The sequence below is a fragment of the Xenopus tropicalis genome, chromosome 7 (genome assembly GCF_000004195.4).
Source record: "Xenopus tropicalis strain Nigerian chromosome 7, UCB_Xtro_10.0, whole genome shotgun sequence".
NCBI classification, from domain to species: domain Eukaryota; kingdom Metazoa; phylum Chordata; class Amphibia; order Anura; family Pipidae; genus Xenopus; species Xenopus tropicalis.
Window position 1 is genome coordinate 90,536,484 of NC_030683.2, and position 25,633 is coordinate 90,562,116.

The following is a 25,633-nucleotide window of genomic DNA, read 5'->3' on the forward strand; positions in this document are numbered from 1 at the left end:
CCAGAATCATCCTCCTGTACAATTTAGGCCATTAGATTTTCCTGTAACTATTATTGGGCATTGCAATCTAACGATAACATTGTAATCTGGTTACCAGCACTTCATATTTACCATGGTGCAGGTGGATGTAACCTATGCAAATGGTTTCCATTTTTTATGGTTCTTTATTTTTGTGCAATCTGTTCTGCCTCTCTCTGAAATGAAAGCTAAATAGCTTCTTATTTCTAAAATCGGTGACCCTGGGAACCAAAAAGCAGGTTCAATGAGAAAAGTGTTTATTGTTATTATTTTGGGAACACGTCTTTATTTTGTTTTTGTCATATTCACACAAATTCCCAGTTGCTAGGGTCAATGACCCTAGCAACAAGTTAGCAGGTTTAATTCCAAACTGGAGTTTAGCAGAATAAGAAGTTAACTTATAAGCCGTAGAAATGACAAATTACACTGTTCATATCATACTACATGTAAGGTGAACTTCCCCCTTTAATTAAAAAAAAAAAAATAATAATATTCTCGATCACTAAGGCCATTATTGTCTCGTAAGACTGCCAGCAAAGGGTGACTGAGACACCAGAAAAAGCTTTCTCAGGGTTTAGAAAAATGAATAAGGAAGGAAACAAAAGGTGTTTCTGTCCCCTCCACCCCAGGACACTCGCAGCAAACAGCTGGTAACTGACAGTGAGAAAGCAACTCTTGTGGCAGTACCAATTTACAGACATGCTGTGAGGAACTCATTTCTCAGTGGTACTTTCCACTGTTGAACTGAAAAACAACAGCAGTTATCAGAATGTACTTAGCAACAATGTGAAATGAACGACTGCACTAACAGCTTTAAAATCACCTAGGCTTATATGGATAAAAAGGCATTGTTACAATGGCTCAAAACTCTTTTCCTCTTTTTTTTTTTGTTGGTTTAATTTTTATGTAAGAAAGTCAAAAATGAGACAGTTTCTTTTAACTGGAGAACGGCTTCCCAGATGTGGGTTCTTCCTTTCCTTTGTACTTCCTCTTGCCATGTGTGAAGGGTATATACCTGTATTTTATCATGTGCTGGAAAACAAACATAGGACTAGAGTTAAACTTGTTGGTCTCTTGCACTTATTAACAAGCTATAGCTAAACATGTTTCTACAGTGTGGACTACACAAGTTTCAACGATATAGCAAGATGTGGCTGTTTGAGAAACAGCCTGTCCACTTCGTGATGCTACTGCATCTACAGGGATGTAATGGTACTGGGTGTGGATTCTGGCTTGGAAACGAGAACTGCACCCAGGCTGAAGTCGTGCCTTAAGGTGCAGTAACATCACTGAGCGGAGGTGACCAGACAGGCTGTTTCTCGGCCTTCCTTTATGATAGTAGCCAAAAGAGATATTCAAGCCCATGAAAAACAAGAATTAAATCCAAAATCATATAATGTATTGTTTATAACCCCATAAAAACAAGGTAAAATATACAAGACATTGCTCATTGAGGCCTTCATGTTTCTACTTATACCTATCGGTGAGTGCTACTATTTTGTGTTTCTACTATTTTAGACAGACGATTTTGCATTGGTGCTACCCTAATTCTTGCCCAGTCAGAATTTTTAGGTTGAACTCTATGTAGGTCATATTCATATGTATAAATGCGTATTACAAAAGGACTTTTTAATGCAAAGAAAGCTATGTATGTATACTAGAGAGAACATAAAGGGGAAATTAATCTGAAACAAAAGATTCATGCAGAACAGAACCATAACAGCCTCAGTAAAACAAGATCACCACAAGTTATTTGTACCACTCACTATAAGCCTTACACTACATTTATAATGAATCATCATGATGAAAGACAAGTAGGTTACTGTCTGTTATTTTTCCTTTGTAAACAAGTACCATATGCCACGGAGATAATCTTAATCCGTATAAAATATACTTGACTGCAGAGGATGAATTACTTGCTGGCTGAAATGTGTGGCCATGATCTTTTTTGATGAATACTGAATCCTCCACAAAAGTTGTGAGATACTGACAGTACCCATACTTATAGTGGTAGGATAGCCCCCTTGTTCTATCATCAGGGCTTCAGCTACACAGAGCAAACTGTTAAAGGAACAGTACCACCAAAAAATGAAAGAATTTTAAAGTAATTAAAATATAATATACTGTTGCCCTACACTGGTAACACTGGTGTGTTTGCTTCATGAACACAATTATAGTTTATATAAATAAGCTGCTGTGTAGCCATGGGGGCAGGCAATCAGGCTGGAAAAAAGGAGAAAAGGCACAGGTAGCAGATAACAGATAAGCTGTGTAGCTTGTCATTGTATTTTATAGAGCTTATATGTTATCAGCTATGCAACCTGTGTTTTTTGAATGGCTGCCCCCTTGGCTACACAGCAGGGTATTTATATAAACTATAGTAGTCTTTCTCAAGCAGACATACAACTTTTACCAGTGCAGGGCATCAGTATATAGTCGAATTACTGTGGTGTTACTGTTCCTTTAGGATGAAGACACAAGGAGCTACAAGTCACAGTTACTAAAATTGTTTCTGCATGTGTTTTAGCAGAGGCAATTCTCAATATTGTCTATGGCAGGGTATCTTCTATCATTTAGAAGCCGTGACAAGTAGCTGCTACTAAGTAGCTCTGTGTTTCTTCACCCTTAGGCTAATGTCTCACAGAGAGGTTAGTCTCTGGTATTTTTAAAAAGTGAGTTCCAGAGACAAGTAACTAGTTTTGTCTGTACATAGACAAGAATATAAATCGCCAGTACCTACTTCAAATCGCTATGAGACCCTTTTGAGTGATTTTACAAAGAAAGCACTGTCATTCAAAACTATAGGAATCACTGAAAGGGAGTGGTTTGTAACAGAGAGCCAATTATCTAAAGTTAAACCAGCTCAGTTAAAGAAAAAACTATACCCCTGAACAATGTGGGTCTCTATAAGAATATATTGCATAAACCAGCTCATATATAAAACCCTATTTCATCTAAATAAACCAGTTTCATATAAATATATTTTTTTAGTAGTATGTGCCATTAAGGGCCATCTCCTGGGATCATAGTGCACGCAAACAAGCCAGGGCACATCAGCCAATTAATGGACAGAGCTTTGGCTTTTGCTCCCACACTACTTCCTGTTACAGTTAGAGCTGCATTATTTCTAGTCATGTGATCTCTGTGGGAGCACACAGCCCATCACTAAATGGTAGATCAAGAGAAAAGATGCAAGTGCCTGTAAGTGGTAACACCAAACAATGCAAGAATAAACGGCACGTTATTTTTAACCAACTCATGTTAAAAAAAATATGTATACTTACCCTTTAAATGGGTCCCAAACATGTTTTTCAGTTCTAACAGTACACTGGAAATAATGACTTTTTAATAGTTCTAATTATTTATTTATTTATTTATTTTTAATTCTTGCCCTTTTTTCTAAGATTCACCTTCATTTTCCACCTTTTCGTGTTTCCTATAAGCAGCTAAGATACACATTACTGCTAAAAAAAAAAAAAAAGCCACTGAAACTCGCGGGCGACTAATCTCCCCATCTGTCACAGCCCTTATGAAGCATGAGCAACCATGCCCTCCTCTTTGCTGCAGCATACTTCCCCAAAACATTAGCATCCATTAGTGTGAACAGTCTAATGCAATTTATTTATTTATTTCTCTTACCTTTATCTGTCTTTTCATAGTGATGCAAAAAAGCATGATAAAATACATAACCAGGATAGGCCAAAATACAGGAACATTAAATGCATCAAAGAACGTGCATACCATTGCAACAACAATTCCTTTTGTTGCAGAGTGCCTACAAAGCAAAATAACAGGTCACAATCATTGTATTTATGGTGCATGTTTAATTCAGGACAGAAAATGCAATCATTTGTCATAAAGCTACTGATTAAATTACTGTATGTGGAAGTGCTAGCCAAGCATCAATACAACCAACCTTAGCCAGTAAAATGTATATGTGTTTCTATGTAGCCATACTAACCAGAATAAGGAATTTGAGGGTATGATGCATTTTTTTGGTAAACATGAAAAAGCATCAAATCAAACAAAAAGGATGGCACTGTAGAAAATATAATAGGCTTTTTCAATTATACCTGCTGCTTGGTGCTGTATATCTATTGTTCATGGATGCTTTTTTTCCCCCTTAAATTAGGATATGTAAATTAGTTTGATTAGGTTTGGGATTCAGTTGAATCTTTTGTAAAGGATTCTGTATTTGGCCAAACACAATAATTATGGATTCAATGCACTGTTAAAAACTAGTAGCAAAAGCGCATACCTCGAGGGCCAGTTGTTAATAACTGAATGGAGGCAGAGCTACTATAAGATGAACTGATGCATACTGATACACATTAGTTTTTGTTTTTAGACCTTAAATAGCACCATTACCAAAATATAGTTATCAACACAGTGCTAGTAGACCACTTTCAGAGTCAAAGGTGGAACACTTTACACATAAGACACACATTAAGTTACCCACCAAAATTTAAATTCAGGCAGTCTTCTGATAAATGGCCGAAACTCCTCATTTTGTTTAGTAGGTAATGAAGGTCCCTCATCTATTTAGAAAAGAGACAAAAAGCAAGTTTTTGAATTAGTAAAATCTATCAAGCTAGGACCCAACATCAATAAGCAGAAGTACTACAGTACACTTACCACTACCCTACACTATCCCTACCCTACAGTACACTATCTCTACCCCCTACCCTACAGTACACTATCCTTACTCTACAAGTACACTATCCCTACCCCCTACCCAACAGTACACTGTCCCTACCCAACAGTCCACTGTCCCTACCCCCTACCAAACAGTCCACTGTCCCTACCCCCTACCAAACAGTCCACTGTCCCTACCCCCTACCAAACAGTACACTATCCCTACCCAACAGTACACTCACCCTACCCCCTACCCAACAGTACACTCACCCTACCCCCCACCCTACAAGTACACTATCCCTACACTACAGTAAAATACCTTTTCTTCTGCCTACTTTGCATTCTCTTTCAGAAGTCAGTAGTTCAGTCTGTTTAAACACCCTTAGATCTTAAAATAAGCATAAGCAGAGGAAAGGGCAGGTAGAAAGCAAAAAAAATATAAGGAATTCTGAAATCACTCCTTTAAAGCAGTTCCACATATTTTTTTTTAGTAGTATTAGCTACATCAGTAAAGAGTATATGGCAATTCAAGGCTTCAATACATGCATTACATTTTGGCTAGAAGATTATGTGAAATATTGATAGCATTCAACTGAATTTTCAGCCCCTTCTCTGTCTGTCTATTTTATTATTACAACATTTTTATTGGTAAAGATAACAGGAAACCAACAAAACAGAGCTTTAAAGAGCAAGCTTTAAAGAGCAAGGAAAGGCTTCTACTATAGCCCCTAATATATTGTAGAGCCCCCTTTGCCTGTAGCAAATCGCTTTCCCCCTGGTGTCTGTTACAATATTTAGTATGTGAAAGGTACTCCAAATGTTATACATTTATGGGGCCACGATTGCAAATGTGGATTTCTGATTGTGGCCCTTGCGCTATAGGTAGGGTTAGGGAGGTTATACCTAGAGCTGGGCGGTATGACCAAAAATTTATATCACGGTATTTTTCAAAATTATATCGGTGTCACGGTATTTGACGGTATTTTTTTTTTCCCATGCATGATTAGGTGTTAACCCCATTTCATAATAAATTAGAGAATAATTACTGCAGTATTGAAAACCAGGCAAGCGAAGGATTGGCAACAGAAAGTCGTAAGGTAAATCAGGCAGGCTTAGTTTCCCAGGCAAGGCCGCAGACAACATAGCACAGGAGGAGGCGTTTGATAGCTTTAAATACCCCCCATGCATGTGCAGAACCGGCACCGTCAGCGCGTCACGGACGTGCACGCTTTGACATGCACGTGCGCTTTGACGCATGTGCACCTGGACGCGCGTGCGCAACGTCCCGCGGACAACGGGACGCGCGCGCACGCAAGGAGGCGCGCGAGACCGGCCCGTACGGGTGAGTACCCTGACACCCCGGTATTGCGGTATCTGAAAAATTAATATAGTTTTAAAAAAAAACACCGGTATTCGGTATTAAACGGTATATCGCCCAGCCCTAGTTATACCGGCACAGTTTCTGTCATATTATGCCACTATCATATCATTCACAGAACTACAGTACTAAACATAATTAATAAACAGCATGAGAATGCCTTGTTTTGCTCGCTCGACCCCCCTCCCCCCTGCGCTTCGGTTTCCTCAGCGTCTGTATGCTGAAGGGGAGCGCGCTTGCTTCTGTCTCTGAAAATGAGCACTGCGCATGCGCCACCTACAGTGTTCCGGTCACATAGTCTTAGCAGGAGCGATGCATTATGGGAATCCTCTTTACCCAGCTCAGCGTTTTTTGTTCCTGTTTGGCTTCAGATCTTTTGAACAGGTGAAATATGGGGAGACTTAAGGGCACTATTGAGACAACTGAAGGTATGCCTGCAGCTTGAGATTAACTCTTTATTAGCCTTTCCTTCTCCTTCTTAATACAATATACACTGCACACTGTTGGTAAAGCTAACAGAGGGATTGCACTGAAACAAATCATCAGACCAAATATATAATTGGTAATTCCAAAGGGAAACAAAAAAGAAAGGAGGGGAAAATTGTGAAAAAGAGTTACAGTATTTTAAGGTAGTACAAGAGGGGGGAATGAAATAGCCAAAAGTAAGAAAAAGAGAATGAAGTATCATAAGATAACATTTTATGATAAAGTAAAATGAGGTAACGTAAGGTGAGTTAAAGTAAACTAAACAAAGTACCAGGAAATCAATGAGAAAGAGAAGTTTTATAGAAGGATAAAGTAGTATATAAACCTGTAGAACAAAGATTTTAACTATAAAAGGGTAATACCCTTTTAAGTGCCGACAGCAGTGGCCACTATTAAGATTAGTTTGCTATGATATTGATATAATGATATTGTGCCTTTGAATGTGATCAGTGTGGCTGTGCCATAGAGGTTTTTTTTTTTTTCTTTCTGTTTGATGCACTGTTTAGCACCCACAAGATAAACAACTGACTGATTTAAAAAGAGGATGTGGCAATTGGCCTTGAGGGGTGGTAATGCTTATACACACAAGCAATAGATATTGTTGGTTGAAAAGTGTAATAATTATAGTGTCAACAGTTGAAATAAAATGAAAAATGCGGCACTCTGTGCCTCACAGTAGTCCCTTCCCTTTAGTTATCAGGTTACTCTCCTACTTAGCAGTAGTTAAGAAAATGTCAAAAAAGTAAGGAGTGCAGATATATAGCCTTCCTGCATTAATCCATTATCAGTCTTGTGCTCTGTATATACTTTTAGGCTCAGAATACATTTTCTGTAGTAGTGTCTTATGCTTTAGCTAGTTAACCTTGAAAGCATGATACTTTTGTTTTACATGTATAGAATAATTTTTCACTTGGATTTTCTGGAACTTTTAGTTAACAATGTTAGGCTGTTAACACAGTTTACTAAAATACAGTGCTAACAACCGGAAATACAAAAATGCTGTCAGGAAATTATCAGTTCACCTTTGACTACACTTACAGGAAAAACAAGAAAGAATTACAGGGCCATACCTGAGTCTTCCATTAAGGATGGATCTACCTTTGGAGATAAGAATGCTATGAATAGATTTAAGTGATAAATACCCAAGGCATATGTCACTATGTACCAACCCTGTAAAGACAAATAAAATACTGATTAAAGCAAGTAATAAGATAAATCAAACAAAATACTATACACAATAAAAGCCAGAAGCCATCATGTACTGTGCACCATGTAAAATGACTGTAGAACAGACTTACCTGTAGTATATACACCCTTATCATGTAGATGAAACTAAGGCCCAGTGTCATCACCCATCGTATTGCTGTGAATGGTGTGGATTTGTCTAAAAACGACTGATAAATCTGAAAGATATTTAGCAACATATAAAGAAATAAAACAATTTCAGATTTATTTTTACGTATATTCTAACCCTATGGCATACTGTACCCTTAAGCCAGTGCATGTGGATAAACTGTCTCTGCATTTTCAAACATATAAAGTAGGACTGTTCTACTAGCTTAGTTACTCCATTTGCACTAATATAAGGTCAAGAGAGATTCTGGGCCCATGGCCAAGTCCTTTATTATGTGTACATAGCCTGGGATAATTTGAAATGCTGTTGCAACACAAAACTGCTGCCATCCTTCTGTCATAGTATAAATCAACATGCACATGTATATTTATGCCTACGATTAGCCTCTGCCCTAATAGTATAAGGTCACACTAATAACAGCAATGCAGCAATTTCATATTTGGACCACAGTACGAGTTGCTCTTCCACAGCCCTGTACAATAAATGCCTGTGATCTTTGTTTTCTGCAGGGCTAGAAGTATGTTCTACACACAGACAATGGACTCTGCTTAGGTCTGACAAGCAAGAGGTGCGGTTTTGTTTAGAAACTCTGCCTGTCAGAGCTAATAAAATAAATGCTCAGAAGTGTATTAAAACTCCGGTCAGCGTTATGCCAGAATGTATGTAATTATTTGCCATCTCAACAGGCTTTGTGAAATCTATAGAAATCAACGGTGAAAATCAAATGAGTAGAAAACCTGCATAGAAAAAGTTAATACATTTACATCTATGCTGATCTATATAGTATTTTTTATATGCAGCTAACCCAGATTTTTTGTGTTACTGGAAATAATTTTCTGTACCACTTTTAAGAACCCCTTAAAAAATAAAAATGGGTGCCTAAGTGAGTGGTGGGCAAATGGAACCTCCTGTTCAATTTTTTGACACTGCAATAATTTCTGAGCTTTGATTAATTGCTTTTTGAAGAGATGTGGAAATATGAAATGAACAAGTCCTGTAAGAATATGCAGCGATAGTTGCACTTACCTGCCCAAGCCTTGAAAAGAACCGAAACACCACTGAAGGCTTTCCATGAACCGACTCACCAACACTGTCTCCTTCTGACATTCTGTTTCTGTGCAAAAAATAAGTAAGACTTACTCAATGAATAAAAAATACAGTGTTTTTTAGCAGCATCATTATCTAAGAACACAATTTGCTTGTGCCAAAGAACAAAAAGCAGCCCTGTGGAAAATAACCCGAAAACAGAATTATATTTAAACTATAGTTATACAGAAGAATCCAGATTCAAATCCAAAGATTCTGTATAGTTTTTCCATTATGTTTTCGTATGCCGCTAACAGATTTCACTTGTCCTAACTGCAAGTTAACAGTGTGCAATGCACTACTCACAATTAGCATGGTTAAAGGAGTGGTTCATCTTTAAGTTAACTTTTAGTATGTCAAAGGAACAGCAAATTCTTAGCAACTTTTCAACTGGTCTTGTTTTGTTTTAGGTTTTTTTTTTTGCCTTCCCTTCTTACTCTTGGCAGCTTTCAAATAGGGGAGCAGCCAAAAAGCTATTGTTATTTGAGGCTACAAATTTATTGGTATTGTTAGTTTTTATTGCTAATCTTTATAATCAGGCCTTCTTTTATTTATAATCCAGTCTGTCATTTACACCACTGCCTGGTTGCAAAAGTAATTTGGTCTGGCAACTAGGCAACTGCTTAAATGGCAACTTGAGAGCTGATGAACAAAAAGCAAAAAAAACTCAAAAACTGCAAATCATAAAAATGAGGATGAATTGTAAATTGTCTAAGAATAACACTTTCTATAACATACTATAGCATGTAAAAAGTGCATCAAAACCAAAATAACTGCACATAAGTACAGCTAAAAATGTGGCAACATTTAATATTTTTTTTGTAACTTAAATTTTATTTGTTTTTTTGACAGCATAATTTTTACATACAGTATTTGTTTCTTCAAGGTGTAGTGTTATACATTGTATGATCAGTAACAGATATCGTATGATGTAAAGTCAGGTCAAATTTTTTATACATGTAAATAAAATAAAGGAAGGGGGGGAAAATTCAGGGGAATAAACAAATAAGATACAGTTGTACTAGTAACAGTTCTAAAGCAACATTTAATATTGAGTAGGCCTAACTTATATTTGCATACCTACTCAGAGAGAGAGTAGCATACCTACTTGCTGATTTGAGAACAACTGCAATGGGAGTTTGTTTGTAAGTGATCTGTTAACAAATGACTTATTGAAGTTTAAGGCTACAGCCATATATGGCACATAATCGTGCATTCTACTGCAGAAACGCACTGTATGTGGCTGCACCAGGGCCGAAGCAGTGGCTCTGGGTGCAGTAACAGATGTAGGATAATTGAAGCTCAAGAGTTCTTTCTTGGCCTACGTTTATCCACAGCCCTTAAGTCAGTCTGGTGTGGCATTAACCTAACAGAAATCATAAATTGACATCCATATTCTTGTTTATTTACAGGTAAATGTGCTTTTCACCTCTATGGTCCTGTATGCTGCATTTTGCAATTTTATTTGTAAATGCTTTTCTTTGCATTCAATACTGCCAGCTGTGCTATAACTGTAGTGTTCATTTCCAGCTCCTGAAATTGTAACATTATATAAACTCTCTGTAGTCATGCAACCTGCACATTTTATGACACCTCCATAAACTCCTCTGTAAACTCTTTTTTATCTTAGTGTTCATCATTCTCTTGCTCTGCTCTCACCCTGTGTCAAATCTTGCTGATCACTTCGCTGGTTAATCAGTTCAGATCACTTGTGATTCACCAGTCCTGTATGCTGCAGTACCCAGCTTTTAGGGCCATGGGGTTTGTTTCTAAGGTTTGAACTTAATGGATTTTGGTCTTTTTTTCAGCCCAACTTAGCCGATTTATTCTACTCTTCCACAAAACTGTTCACGTTTCACTACAACATTACAGCAATCTGACTTTCATCATATGCATTGCAGCACATAATAAAGTAATGTTCAATAACGTTTGTAGCCATGAACAAAGAGCACAAAATAGTAGTATTGCAGTAATAATGAAACAGAACAAAATTCTCACATAATTTAAGCAACCATCTTAAAAATGTGCTAAATTTACATGCTACATGTGCCACGTGAAAAAGCACAGACTGGAATTTTTCAGCAGATGTTAGCGTGTAAAATGTTGTTGTTCCTAAGTGATTCATTTACAAGTGATCTAGAGAAGTTTAAGAAGGAGAGCTACTGCAGAGAACCCTGGAATTGGTCTGCCTGCTACTGGATAAATGGATTGATTAACATCTTAAAAGATATATTGTTCTTGAAATTAGAAGCCATCTGCTCCAGCAATACCTCTTTGGAAAGTAGACTACAAGTTACCTGCTACAAAACAGGCCATGTCAAAATTATTCATGTTTGTAGTGTGTGCATAATGCTACCCTAAGAAGGCCCTTCTTTTAACCCTCCCACTGACTCATTATTCTCTTTATCCCTGCTACCACTTACATAACCCACCTTATATAAACTATAACTATATAAACTCTGCTGATCCTAAATGATATCCATACATTGTGGATATGTTGGTTCAGGGAGTGGGTTTGTTTGGTAGATTATAATTTCAATGGTTCTTACTACTTAATACTAAAAGTCAATTAACGCAAACCAAGAATTGAGCAAATTGTTTCTCAATATTATAGAGTAGAACATAGGTGCACATGAAGAACAGCCTGAAATTTAGGAGCACTGCACCTGTATGCCACAAGCACAACTTTTTCCCATTTTAACATTACTGGAAAGGTTTGCAACAATTCTCTGGTTTCTATAGATATATTATGGTAAAAAAATGACACGAATCCTTGCATGCTTGTAAGAAGAGTAATGGTACACAAAGCTATGCCCCTCTGCTTGTGTTTTTCCACAAGCGGAGAAAAGCCGATGTGCTCCCATGTCTTTGCACTGACAGGCACAGTATCAACCTGTGTGTAGACAAAGGAAGCAGATATCAGCATGAAATTGCAGTTTCACACTTTCGCATCAATATCGACTCTGCATCTGCACATTATGCCCTATCAGTGCAAAGACACAGACGGGAGGACTATGGGTTTTTTCCACAATTGGGGAAAACCAAACTATTAAAAGCAGAGACACAACTCTGTGTGCCATTAGCCTAAGGGTGCTGCCTTACTAGCAATAAGTAGAATGCTATGCTATAAAGGAGGAATTATTTGGAAATGCCACGTATTTTAATGTTTGTGTAAATGTTTAACAGAAATTCTTGCTTAAGGCAAAAATATATAAGAATCCTCTTCTTTAAATAGCCGAAACTGAAGTGATATTTGCTGCTTATACACAATTTGAGCATCTGACCAAAAATTAAAGAGAACATGCCTTGTGCGTGGCCAGTTTAGGTTCTAGATTACGTTATCTACACAAATTAACAGCTCTCAATGCAATCATTTTATGGATGCAGCATACACTGCTGGGTGGGCAGAAACACAGATATGTTCCCCCTCCACCCCCATCAGCATCTCTGCCAAAATCACAGTTGCATGTTGTGCCACTGCACATGTGCTTTTTTTAAACAAGGGTGTTTTTTCCATTCAACATTTATTTCTTTATTATATTGTAAACAAATAAAATACATAAAAATGTAGTATTTTTTGCATTTAGAAAAAAATGCACTATACCCAGAATACAATAGTATCAATGAACTCATGCTTAGGTTACTCAAACCAGCATCTCAAATGCACAAATGAAAAAAAAAAAAAAAAAATGGTACATGGAATTGTGTATGTCACAAGGAATGATGTAAGTAAGGGATAACTAGATTAGTTGCTTTCTCAGTCACAGTTTAAAGGAGAAAGAAAGGTAAAAACTAAGTAAGCTTAATCAGAAAGGTCTATGTAAATACAGCTATAAGCACTCACAGAAACGCTGCACTGAGTTCTCTGAAAAAAGATTTCTTGTGTTTGTAATTCCTGTGCCACAGACACGCAGCTAATTAGCCAAATATCACCCACCCGTAGGTGGGGATATCGGGAGAAGATCCGCTCACTTGGGATGGGAGGGTCTTTATTATGCTAAAATCATTATCTATATTCAAATAAACTCTCTTGATTATAGGGATGGAAGGCAAGGCGGTATTAAGGGTTAAAAATGTGCTTTATAATAAAATATGGATTTTACCATAGGTGTAAATTACCCCATTATCTTTCATAAAGCTAATGTTTTACCAGCATAAATAGTCTATTTACATCAAAACTAATTGGTCTAAATGATCAGACAATAGTTGTGACTAGATGTATTGCATTCTGGGTTTAGATTCTGGTGGAGAAGAAATATGCAAACAGAAAATCAAAGTCAGAGAATCTAAATCTGGATCAGCACCATAAGAAACCTATTTGCATTACTAGTCCCTGCATGGTACTACTCTACTGTCACACTCTCTAAGTCTTTCCCAGAGCCCAGTCTGCTTCTGGGGAGGTGGCACCCTTGTGTTTCAGTATCCCATTTGCTGGACATGTACAAGACTCACAAGCGTCATTGTTTTCCTTCTCCATTTTCTTTTTATATACACCATTATATCTGGGCCTGCTGTCAGCCACTAACGTGTGTCCTGAAGTGTTACGTATATCCTGTATATTATATCATTCTTAACGGTGCACTGAGATGGCATCAGTTATAATCGGTGCTTAGTAACATAATTTCTGTCACTGAAACTTGTGTATTATAATAAATAATATACCTCCTGTTGGAAAATAAGAAGATATTAGAAGTCACTTCAGAGTTTCCTGGACCTGTTAAGTACTTGGCCTTTGGCCTTATGCTTAAATGATCATGGAATGCATCTGTGACTTATAATATGTTTATATATTTCAACAGAGGGTATATAATTCATTATATTTCCCATATAGCCCCTGAATGCTATGGTTACTGATTCTAACAGCCAAAGCATATAAATGGAGCATCATAGGTTGGACCTCCCAGCCCCATCAAACAATGAATGCGGAGAACAGGGATACTAGTTTGTTTGGTTGGTTCTCACAAAGCTGTAATTTTTCAATGATTTCCTAAATCAGCCAAGATATTATGTAAATAGGTTTAATACTAAAAAGCTGACTGTTTACCCAATGTGGTGTTACAGCAATTGTATATATACAGTATCTACCTGAGGGCTGAATCAGCTCCTCCGCTGGCAACTTACCTTGCCAGCACCTATATTTTTTTCTTTAATAACAAATTACATTGGACAATAAACAGACATTACACCTACCATCCCTGCAAAAGCCACAATGATTGCACATTGGCCTAGCTTTTCTCACTGCTTTTAAAACGTATACTGTAAATTGGCCTGGCCATGAAAGATCATTTACAAATAAATCTAATAAAGAAAGGTATGAATGAATACCCCTTTGTCCCCACAGTTTCCCAGACCAGCAGAACCAGACTACGAAGCATACCAAAAAGAGAGTTTTAATTGTGGAAATCAAGGCAGTGTATTACAGGCAGCATTGTAAATCAATGTATAAAACATACGCTAAGAATCCACTAACCATTTATACATATTAGATATAAAATGAAAGAAGAATGATGGGAGCCTAGACCTTCTTTCCAAGGCCATTTAGCAACTGGGAGATGTAGTTTACATAGGTACCAAAGCAATGGTTGTGGCAGCTCAAAAAACTACATCTCCCAGCATGCGCCAGCGCTGACCAACTCACTTCCGCCTCTCCCTTTGAGCGCAACAGACGATGCAGGGCAAACTGGCTGGCAAGGCGTGAAGATCTGGAAATGCTAACACCTCATAAACGGACGCACAATTAATGTCTGTGTAGTAAACTGAATAGAAATTATGTGGCGGTGCTGCTCTAGAGAGGGTAACAGTCCTTACCTTCTAGGTCCTGTCCGAGTCGGAACTGAGAGCTCCTAAAGCGTACACGTCACTGTCCCAGCCCACCGGCATTACACGGAAGTAGCGAAAACAGAATGCGCGGTGACCTCGCATCGGATTGGAGAGTTCTGAACTGACCTGTTACTTCATATCCTCTAGCTGCGGTTTCCTAGGAAACAGGTCAGCAGCGATGTCAGGAGATTAAATGTGTTTTGCTGATTTAGTTCGTGCCACTATTTTGTGTGAGGATTTAGGTTTAAAATAATAGAGAACCAGAACTGGATAATTATTTCTCTCATGGTATTGGCTGACAGTTGATACCTCTGTAGAAGTAAAGAGCTAATAAAATAGCATTTCGGTGGCCGCCTTGCCAGACAATCTCCTGCTATTTTTGAAATCACTCTTCTTATCTAGTTTGAGAGATTTGGCTGCAGCGGGAATTTTAAAGTTAATGCTAAGTGCAAAGAATACAGACACATTTTCCTTTTATATGGCAGCCAAGTGTCCTCAAATACCTAGGGATACTTGTTCCAAGAGACACCTCTACAGCTGCTGTGATCAACTATGAAAAGTTACCCCTCCAAATCAAGAATTACCTAAAAATTGCATATTAGCCTAGGCTTTCCTGGTTTGGGAAAATTAACTTAGTAAAAATGATTATTTTACAAAAATTCTTATTCTTCAAAACCACCCATCTTCCACACAAGCCAAACATTTTCCTTACAGTAAATCAAATACTTACACAATTCGTTTGGGGACATAACACTCCCTGTATAAGTGCAAACACAGGTATGGGATTGGACTACCTGATTTACTATCCTATTGACAATCTGCAGGTTGTAACTGTGTTGTGGATAGTTCCACCATACACAGCAGGAGGACTGGTTACAAATAGAACAACACAGCAAGTACAATCACCCCTCACCCCTACCCTGACTAATTCCACATGAGAGACAACATACCATTACTGTCCTGTTGGTACTACAACACACTGTCGACATGGGACAACCTCATGAGCATCACACTCTTTCCTGTAGAATGGGCCTAATGACACCCCTAAAAGGTAACCCCTCTTTTCCCCCGTGACCTTCTCAATAAACGATACACAGAAAACTTACCTTTCATACAGGCACAAACCTCTACCGGGCTACTCCCTTTAGACATACATTTCCCAGCTTTGTTCAGAAATGTATGTACCGCCAGTTAACACACTTAAACACACCAAACACACCCAGGAAAAGAAGAACTACTTAAAGACACAACCCTCTGAAGATCTGTGCTTAGCTAAGATCATACCAACCTATACCCTCTCTCAGATCTATTCTATCCTACTAGAACCCAAAGGCGAACATTTCCCCAGTTTCAAGCAATGGGAAAATGACTTTAACTGTTCTTTTACAGAATGGGACTGGGAAAACTGTTTTACTCTAATACACAACATGGTAACTGCATGTAAGGCACAATAAACTAATTATAAAATAATCTCTAGATGGTATAAATGTCCCTCAGTCTTACAAGCTACAGAATGTTCTCCACTGTATCAGACAAGGTGTTTCAGTACCCAGAAAGGGGGCATAAAGCACGTATGGGTGGAATGCCTGAAACTACAGCCTTTTTGGACCATGGTATCAAATTGTTTCCAAAGTGCTATGTGTAGACCTCTCCCCAGACCCAGTTAAGGCATTGTTATCTATACTACTTTTTAACCCTGGAGTCTGTTACTGCTTTCCCCAGTCTGTATCCTATCTTGTGCAGCTTTCCATCCCCCAGATGTCTGCACTGATTTTATTTGACCATAATATGCCCTTCTCTGCTATGTTGCTGTGACCTACCCTTCTACCTTTTCCTGTTCCCTTCCCTGTTTTTCCTGTACCTGTTTACCTATTAAGACATTTATGCTATAAACAAAGTGATATAGATCATTACTGCTTTTTTTATTCTCTGTATGTTACGTTTATAAACGAAAAATGAATAAAGAATGTGCAAAAAATAAATAACATTGCTAATTGTCTTTCCAAATTGTATTTGAAACCAAAATAATTTATGAAAGGGTAGCCCAGATTTTATTCAGTAATGTATTCATTATTCAGTAATGTACTTTTTGTTCTTGGTCAGTGCCACACTAAGGGCTGTCAGCATGCTGAGGTGATGGGGATAGTAGCACAATGCGCAGTAAAGGCAGGAGACTGCAAATGAGCAGACAGTAAACGCAAACCGTGCATGCAGGGTTAATCACTGGGGGAAATGTATTTACTTGGGACACACTCCACTGATTATAACTGATTATTTAAAGTGGCCCTCCTCTTCACTTAAAAATACGCACCAGTCTGGTGTACCATCCTTATGAGGCCAGAACAACCATCTTTTTCCTGTCCCAAAGACATTTGCTGCTGCCCTGGAATGTGCACACACAGCAGAGCAAAGGTTGGGCATTTTACATTCCAAAGCATTCCCTAAGACTTGAGAGTGTAGAATGACTGAGCTCAGGGTAGTCAAACAAATCCTCACTCCCAGTGATTAAGCCATTTCTTTTGGTTGAACTCAGGTCAGCATTAATTTCGAACTTAGATTTGGTGCATGTGCCCTTCTGAGTTTGGCAATATTAAGAGGCGCTGTGTCTATATATTACCATTCTCAATAAAGGGCAGTACGGTATAAACAAGGTATAAAGAAGGCAGGAGTGAATGAATATCCCTCTGATGTGGGAAACATAGCGGTAAGTCTGTGCCAGGCAGCTGCCATTGGTTTCCCCTATCACTGCACAAGACTCTAGGGGAGGAGACTGCTTCTACAAACAGGGAGCCTTAGCCTATCGACATGTGCTAATCGCCTATTGGCTCTTGACGGCACCCAAGCCACGCCTCTTAGCTACGGCTCACGTTTGGGTTGCTATGTAAACATCTCGTAAAGACATGGCGGCCCCCTGCAAAATGACCAGAAACTCTAGGTACTATACGGGCGGAATAAAGAAGCAGCTTCGCGATGGTAATAAACTGGGGGAATAACTGGGTACGGATGGGGGCGGTGTGTGTGTATATATAAATATATCTAAATACACACACGTTTATTGTCTAAAATCTAGCTACTTGCACATACATTCATTCATGCTTGCTATCGTTGTATTGGTTACATACCAGGTACCTGTTTTTTCTATACGGCAAGTCACTTAACCCTACAGCAACATTATTTTATGAAAAAGAAAAAAGGTCGTTATCTATGGAAATACATTGAACTGCTTATCAGTCTGTACCCCACTTTGTCCCCCATACTTCTTAGCCCCACCCACCACCCAGCAGGCATAGCATTCATGTCTAATGTAGTTATGCCTGTAGTTGTATTTATGGCATGGTGCGTCTAAGGTTGGTCCTTGTCAAACTGGCTTCTTATTGTCCACGGTTTTAGTAATTTACTGAAGTAGGAATCATTTCCAGACATTTCTTTGCTCAGATCAGTAACTTCTGTCACACTGTGCCAATAGAATGGAGTTAGAAATATCAGAAGCAGTGCTGTATTTATGTCTAGCACTGCCCTGGACACCAGACCTCCACCCTCCATATGCAGAAGAGTCTGTGCATGAATTGATCCCCAAGTGTCTGGCAGTAGGCTTGTTTTTTTATGTATATGCATTCAAAAGCAGCCCTAATAAATCTGCCACCCTAAGCAAATGCTCCCAGGTTCCAACATAGAGAATACTGCCCTGACCAAGAGACTCTTTCTGATTCAGTAAATTAAGCTCTGGCACAGTAGGAGGGGTAGAATTCTGGGCAGCTTTATGGCCACTGGTTGGATAACCCCTTTCTCTGCTTTCTGGAGAGCTGTGTCATATTTCTAGTGTACTTTGTTAAAAAACCACAGAGTGGCAGCATTGTTTCAGTGGTTTCACTTTGGTGCTTTAATCAAAAAGACATATAAAAGAAAATAAACAGATGTGTAACTAAAATAATGAATCTTAAGAGAAATGGAGCTCTTTAATATTGTAGTAGGTATTTCACAACCAGGGCTAGCCTTGCTGATGTAGCTGGCATTCCAGATAACAAGTATTTACCAATAAACTGAGAGAGCTACATCTCATCTGTGTTCAGTTTTGTGGCAATGTAGGAAAAGCTTGGAACACTGTTACATTTGAGATCAGGCACACTGGTAGGTGTTGAACATAAAAACTGCTTTGTTGATTATTTTGCATTCAGTGACTTGTATGTGTCAGGGTGTGCAACATACAAAAGCAGTAATAATCTTTATTTACTGAGTACCACCAACTTTTTCTGTCTGAGACTCCAGCAAAAGTCATTTGTTTGCAGCAGGAAAAAAACTGTCATGTTGATGAATCACACTAATTAAGGTTTAAAGCAACCAATGAAAAAGTAGTATTTTTTGGTCATTTTTGCGATGACAATTAAAGGTTAAAACCATCAGTCAGTCCTAATCCTGTAGCTGCCCCCAATTCAGTCTTTGGCAAAGAACCTAATAACAAACCCACACACAGTAATAACCTGAAACTGCAGCTGCTCATGTGATCTTATTTATTTATAGCTGGGATTTCTAACCTGCAGTCCTGCAAGCTCTTGGAGTAGTAGCTAAACAAGTTGAAAATCCCAGGCATAGTATTATTACCTACATTTTTTTTATTAGGAACCTTAACCTAAATTTTACTCTTCACTCATACTCAGATGCAGGGATCCTCAAACCTTTTAAGCAGGGGGCCAGTTCATGGACCCTCGGACTGTTGGGGGACCAAACCATAGTCCTCAAACTGCACCCCCCTGCTTCAGCTCCCTGCTGCGGGGTCAAACTACGCACGCTCCTGTGTCCTCCCTCTCCCTGCTCTCCGCTGTGTCCTCCCACTCCCCACTGTGTTCTCTCTTTCCCAGCTCCCCCACTCCGTCCATCCTCCCTCTCTTATTTCCCCCTCTCCTGCTCCCTACTGCCAGTGGTGAGGATGCAGCGGGGGCTGGGTAAATTACCCTGAGGGGCCGGATCCGGCCCACAGGCAGTTGTTTGAGGATCCCTGCCATAGTGTATTAATCACAACTCTCTGTCTTCCTCGATCAATCTTGATAGAAGTGTTGTTACTGTATGTAAACAAAGGTAATACTGTGTAAAAGTAACAATTATGAAACATAAAAAATTGTAACAGCATAGTAACAAAGACAAAGCTGTAGGTAAAATGTCCCATGGGTCAAATGCAGAAAACAAGCAATTAAGAAGCAGCGTGCAAAGTGCAATTTTTGGATGCAGATTTTAAATTCCCCCCCAACCTCCCTTAATGTGGTATCTTTCTCAGAATTCCAGCATCATTGCAAGTTACGTTGATAGAATGGGGATTGCAGTACTTTAGTCACACAGAAGAAAAGTTAAGTCTGTTGTGGCTACAGATACAACCCACTGTCGTAATTCTGACATCTAGGGTGGGGGTAGTTCCCTAGCATCAATAAGCATGCTTGTGCATAATTAGGAAGAGTTGATGCACGTTGGTGCTCAGCACAAGTGTCAATTTGTGCCCAACTTTTGTTCATTTTTGTGCAACAATGTTTGTAAAGCTCCAGATGGCTAATTTATGGACACAAGTTTTAACCAAAATGCAATGTTTCTTAAAAAATATAGCCTAAAAGCTTTAACATACTAAGTAGAGTTTGCTGCAATTTACATGCAGTTTACCAGTGCAGATGCATTTTCACTGGTGCAAGTTTTTTTTTTTTATGATGTAATTGATGATGTAAGTCTGTGATTCACTAGGTGCAAGGGAATCTGAAAGTACCACTTTCTCAAGGTAGGTGTTTATTCCAGGGGTTGTGTCCATGTGCACATGTACTATGAACTTCGATGTACTTCAGACAGGACTGGCGCATTTTTGTACATACATGTTGTAAGGATCATGTATAGAAGCAAAGTATCTTAACTGAATATTCTTAAGTGCACAACTTTGAATCAGTGTAATCACTTTGTACTTTTGCTGTTTAATAAACCTTATCATCAGGCTGAAGGAAGCAGGGACATAAGGAAAAGGCAACAATCTCATTAATGTTGTTGTTTTTTTCTAACTTTCTAGTATTTAGTTAAACGGTTCTCCACAGGGAGATATTAGGACTCATTTACAACCTCTGAAACAGGGCGCAAAATGCAACGACCAGACACAAACCACCCTGGTTTTTGCAGTTTGCACCCAGCCCTATCCTTAACACCCTGCCGTATCTTTAGCACCCATAGGTTCTTGTACATTAAAATAGAGTGCAAAAACCGGTGCCTCTCTATTGAAAGGCTGCATTGAAATCCCCTGATTCAAGTGCTCTATAACTAAGAACTGCAATGTGCAATTTTACTTACTGCTCTAGTGCTCGTGACAGGGGGTTTCATAAATGAACCATTATGTGCCATTAGTCTAAAGAGCAAACAGTGCTACAGCTTGCAGTAAGTTTGCTACAAGGAACTGAGAGGCACAGAATAGGTAAATAGTCATTATATGTACAGTAAATGGTATAAATACAAAGTATTTCACTAAGAATCTTTTTTCTCAGTACAAATGTACAAGTTTGTAATGTTGAAAGTAATGTTTAAACATAAAAGCATATTAAGTCACACTTTGTCAATCAATATGACACCTAACGGTACCGCATAAAGATTTTAACAAGCAGACCGTCTATTTATTTTTCTTTCCAATATCAAAAGAACATTGTGACTGTACTCTGATGCCATGTACCCATGCCGATTTTTGTTTGAATAACTAATTATAACATTAACAGATTGTGCCAAACTAAACTTCACACGGCAGCTGTAACATTGTTTCAGCTAAATCCAAAAGAAATATTTATGACTCACTGAGCATATTGTCTGCTGAGCTCCACGGAATCCTGCGAATTCTGATTTGCATGTACCTGCTTACAGAGGCTGACTTCACTTCAGCTTCTACCAACTTGCCATCTGATACACTTACTTAAAACAAAAAATAACCTTTCAGGACAGCGTGAAGCAAACATTCATTCTTTGTCTTGGCAAGCTGGGAAGCTGATATTTTCTTAAAAAAAAACTTTTTATAAATAGAGATAAAGCATGCACTTCTTTTGCTTATGTGATGAAATGGAATTATACCCTACCCTGTACATTTAACCCTAGGGGATGCATTCACTGGATTTTTTCAGATATGTACAGTAAAACAAAGTACATAGTAGACAAAGCTAAATAAAGGCACTTATTTATGTTTATGTCTCTATGTCTGTCTTATTTAGACTCATGTTTGTGTTTGGAATTGCCTTTTTTAAACTGTTTAAATTGGTTTCTAAAACCAGATATAAGTTTATATGTCTTCTCATGCTTTAATCCTTTATAAAAGCAAGTTCAATAAACTTCCCCATTCAGGTTTGTGCTTCCAGAGTTCTTAATATTCTCCCATTTTGAGATGTGCCTGGGCAAGGAGCAAGCACTCTTTTGCCACATAAGTACTCTCACCAGCAAAATTCCACATTACATAGAAAAAGGAAATAATTTTTAATATATGAAGTCTATGGGAAATGGTCTTTCCGTAATTCAGAACTTTCTGCATAATGGGTTTCCGAATAAGGGATCCCATACCTGTACACAAAAGCTCAAACAGCCCTCCCCAACCACCAGACCACTAAATAGTGACTGTCTAAAGCAGTCCCCTTTTTACCTTTGAGCCATATTCAAATTTAAAAAGAGAGAGCATTAGAATAAATAAAAATTTTTGGGCTGGTGAGCAACATGTTACAGGTTGGGGATCACTGGTCTATAGCATCTTACAGTACCCACAGATTGTCAGTCTGGGCCTGGTGTCCCTTTAATGATAAAATGTTAAGTTGTAGATTTAGAAACCACTGGGCTGGTGCCTTAAATTCTTACTTAATATATAGATGAAGGACGATTTAATGGTGCATTATATCTTACACCTAAAACATATTACAGGTATGGGACCCATTATCCAGAATGCTCGGGACCTGGGGGTTTCTGGATAAAGGGTCTTTCTATCATTCAGATCTCCTAACTTAAGTCTATTACAAAAATAATTTAAACATTGAATAAACCCAATAAGATAGTATAGGTTGTGTGCTGGGTTTACTCGGATGGGTTGAACTTGATGGACAGTGGTCTTTTTTCAACCCTATGTAACTATGTAAGATTGTTTTGGCTCCAAAAGGGATTAATTATATCTTAATTGGGATCAAGTACAAGGTACTGTTTAGACAGAGAAAAAGGAAATAATTTTCAAAAATGTGAACTATTTTATTAAAATGAACATTTTATTAAAATGGAGTCTATAGGAGATGGCCTTTTCGTAATTCAGAACTTTCTAGATAATGGGTTTCCGGATAAGTAGTCCGATACCTGTACAGTGGAACACCATTCATTATACCTGAGAGCCTGCACAGAGTGTGGATTTATATACAACCGTCCACCCCTGCCACCACAACCATAGGCTCTGCTTCCTCTATTGTTAGCCTGCTTTATGGGAGACTTTACTAATACAAAGGAGAATTAAATGTTTTCAAAATTCCTTTCTTACCAATCGTCTCACAGTCATTCATCAAAAGTCTATAGGGGACAATTACAATGGCCCACATAATGTGGGGTATGTGAGGAATGCCCGCAGACCAAGCAGGAAAATTTATTTCACAGTTACTAGGGCAGTGAGACTTTAATATTTATTTATCTTTCATCTTTTAGCTTCTTATATTTAATTTTTTTCTTGGGCTTCAAAACAGCATGACTTTATATTATGATAACTGTTTATTGATTAATCTTTTCTGTATTAAAGTTATATAATTAAATGCACATTGGGAGTGTGACCTGTTTGTATTTGTGCTGTGCCTGTCTGATCTTAGCCCTCAGCAGCCATTCCATATTTAATGGAGAAGAAAATATGAATTGTATGCAGCATAGCATAATTATGACTGTTATTATATGAATCCCAATAAATCGTTGTGCTACACAAAGGAAAGGAATCAGAATATATAATTTCTTTTTTTTCAGGTTATGGACTTTATGTTTATGAAAACTCATTTTTCCGCTATGAAGGCCAATGGAAATCTGGCAAAAAACATGGTAAGAAAATGATTTATTAAAATACTTTATTAAAATATGTTGTCCAACTTGGTACAAAAACACGCCATGATTCACAGAATTCGGAAGAACAATACTCTAGGGGGCTGATTTACTAACCCACGAATTTGAATCCGAATTGGAAAAATTCCGATTGGAAAACGAACATTTTGCGACTTTTTCGTATTTCTTGCGATTTTTTCGGCGCCTTTACGACTTTTCGGAAATTATCGCGACTTTTTTGTTACCAATATGATTTGCACGAAAAAACGCGAGTTTTTCGTAACCATTCCGAAAGTTGCGATTTTTTCGTAGCGTTAAAACTTGCGCGAAAAGTTGCGCTTTTTTCGTAGCGTTAAAACTTAAAAGGCGCGGCGTTTTGCGCAAGTTTTAACACTACGAAAAAATCGAAACTTTTTGCGCAAGTTTTAACGTTACGAAAAAATCGCAACTTTCGGAATGCCTACGAAAAACTCGCGTTTTTCCGCAAAAATCGTATTGGTAACGAAAAAGTCGCGATAATTTTCCGTAAAAATCGCAAAATACCAATCATTACGAAAAAAACGCAATCGGACGCATTCAGCCCGTTCGTGAGTAAGTAAATGGGCCCCTAGATGTGGCCATACATGAGCAGATTTAAGCTGCTAATTTGGGTCCTTTAGACCGATTCAGCAGCTTTTCTGCCTGTGTAAGGGGCCCTCCAATGGGCCTCCCCTATCGATATCTGGCCGAAAATCAGCCAGATGTTGATCGGACAGGCTTGATTTTCCTGTTGATGTGGTCCTTGATCCGACGGCTCCATTTGCCTTCATTGTAAAACAGTTGGATTAGAACTATATTGCCCACCTTAGGTGGGTATATCAGGGGAAAGATCTTATAATGTGTGGCCACCTTAATTTAGGGGTTCTTAAATCAGACCTTAGTTTTATCAGCAGTGCATGTTTGGTGCATAGTCTTAACATGGAACAGTTGAATCAAGTAATGGTTCGGTATATCTGGTAGACAAACTTGTTGTCCTTGGAATATCAGCAAGATTTTCAAGTAAAAATCCTAGTTTTGGAGTACAACCAGGGTAAACTGAATTGCAGACTGTTTTACCCTCATTTGGGCACTTATATGGACACACTTTGTGACACTAATAGTGATGTAAAGCCAAGGAATTCTTTCCAAGGGCAGCACATTTGGGCAAAAGAGACCCTTTACTTATTTTAATTCAAAGGAATAGGAATCCTTTGAGCAACAATGTGTAAGCCACTGGTTGGGGATCAGTGGCTTACACATTGGGTTTTAAAGCACTTACTTATTGCATTATTTTTAATAACATATACCAACTCCTCTTACTCATTAGATCAGCCATTATACAAACCGGATTCCAAAAAAGTTGGGACACTAAACAAATTGTGAATAAAAACTGAACGCAATGATGTGGAGGTGCCAACTTCTAATATTTTATTCAGAATAGAACATAAATCACGGAACAAAAGTTTAAACTGAGAAAATGTACCATTTTAAGGAAAAAATATGTTGATTCAGAATTTCATGGTGTCAACAAATCCCCAAAAAGTTGGGACAAGTAGCAAAAAGAGGCTGGAAAAAGTAAATTTGAGCATAATGAAGAGCTGGAAGACCAAATAACACTAATTAGGTCAATTGGCAACATGATTGGGTATAAAAAGAGCTTCTCAGAGTTGCAGTGTCTCTCAGAAGCCAAGATGGGTAGAGGATCACCAATTCCCACAATGTTGCGCAGAAAGATAGTGGAGCAATATCAGAAAGGTGTTACTCAGCGAAAAATTGCAAAGATTTTGCATCTATCATCA

The 25,633-nt window shown here is 38.2% G+C and overlaps 2 protein-coding genes across 2 annotated transcripts in view; one reads left to right on the plus strand and one right to left on the minus strand.

Moving 5' to 3' along the window:
• Positions 1–258: 258 nt before the first annotated feature.
• rer1 (retention in endoplasmic reticulum sorting receptor 1) lies at positions 259–14,796 on the minus strand (the record flags this gene model as incomplete). The annotated part of the gene is given in 7 exon segments (NM_001011464.1): positions 259–1,050; positions 3,658–3,793; positions 4,478–4,556; positions 7,588–7,687; positions 7,816–7,920; positions 8,898–8,985; positions 14,766–14,796. Coding segments are annotated over 6 exon segments (597 nt in total). The 5' UTR covers positions 8,979–8,985; positions 14,766–14,796.
• A 2,849-nt stretch (positions 14,797–17,645) lies between these two features.
• Positions 17,646–25,633, plus strand: part of morn1 (MORN repeat containing 1) — a 193,791-nt gene continuing 185,803 nt past the window's right edge. The window contains exons 1-2 of the mRNA XM_002936560.5: positions 17,646–17,750; positions 23,745–23,816. Of these exons, the coding sequence (XP_002936606.3) occupies positions 17,678–17,750; positions 23,745–23,816 (145 nt within the window). The 5' untranslated portion in view covers positions 17,646–17,677. The remainder of the gene's footprint in view (positions 17,751–23,744; positions 23,817–25,633) is intronic.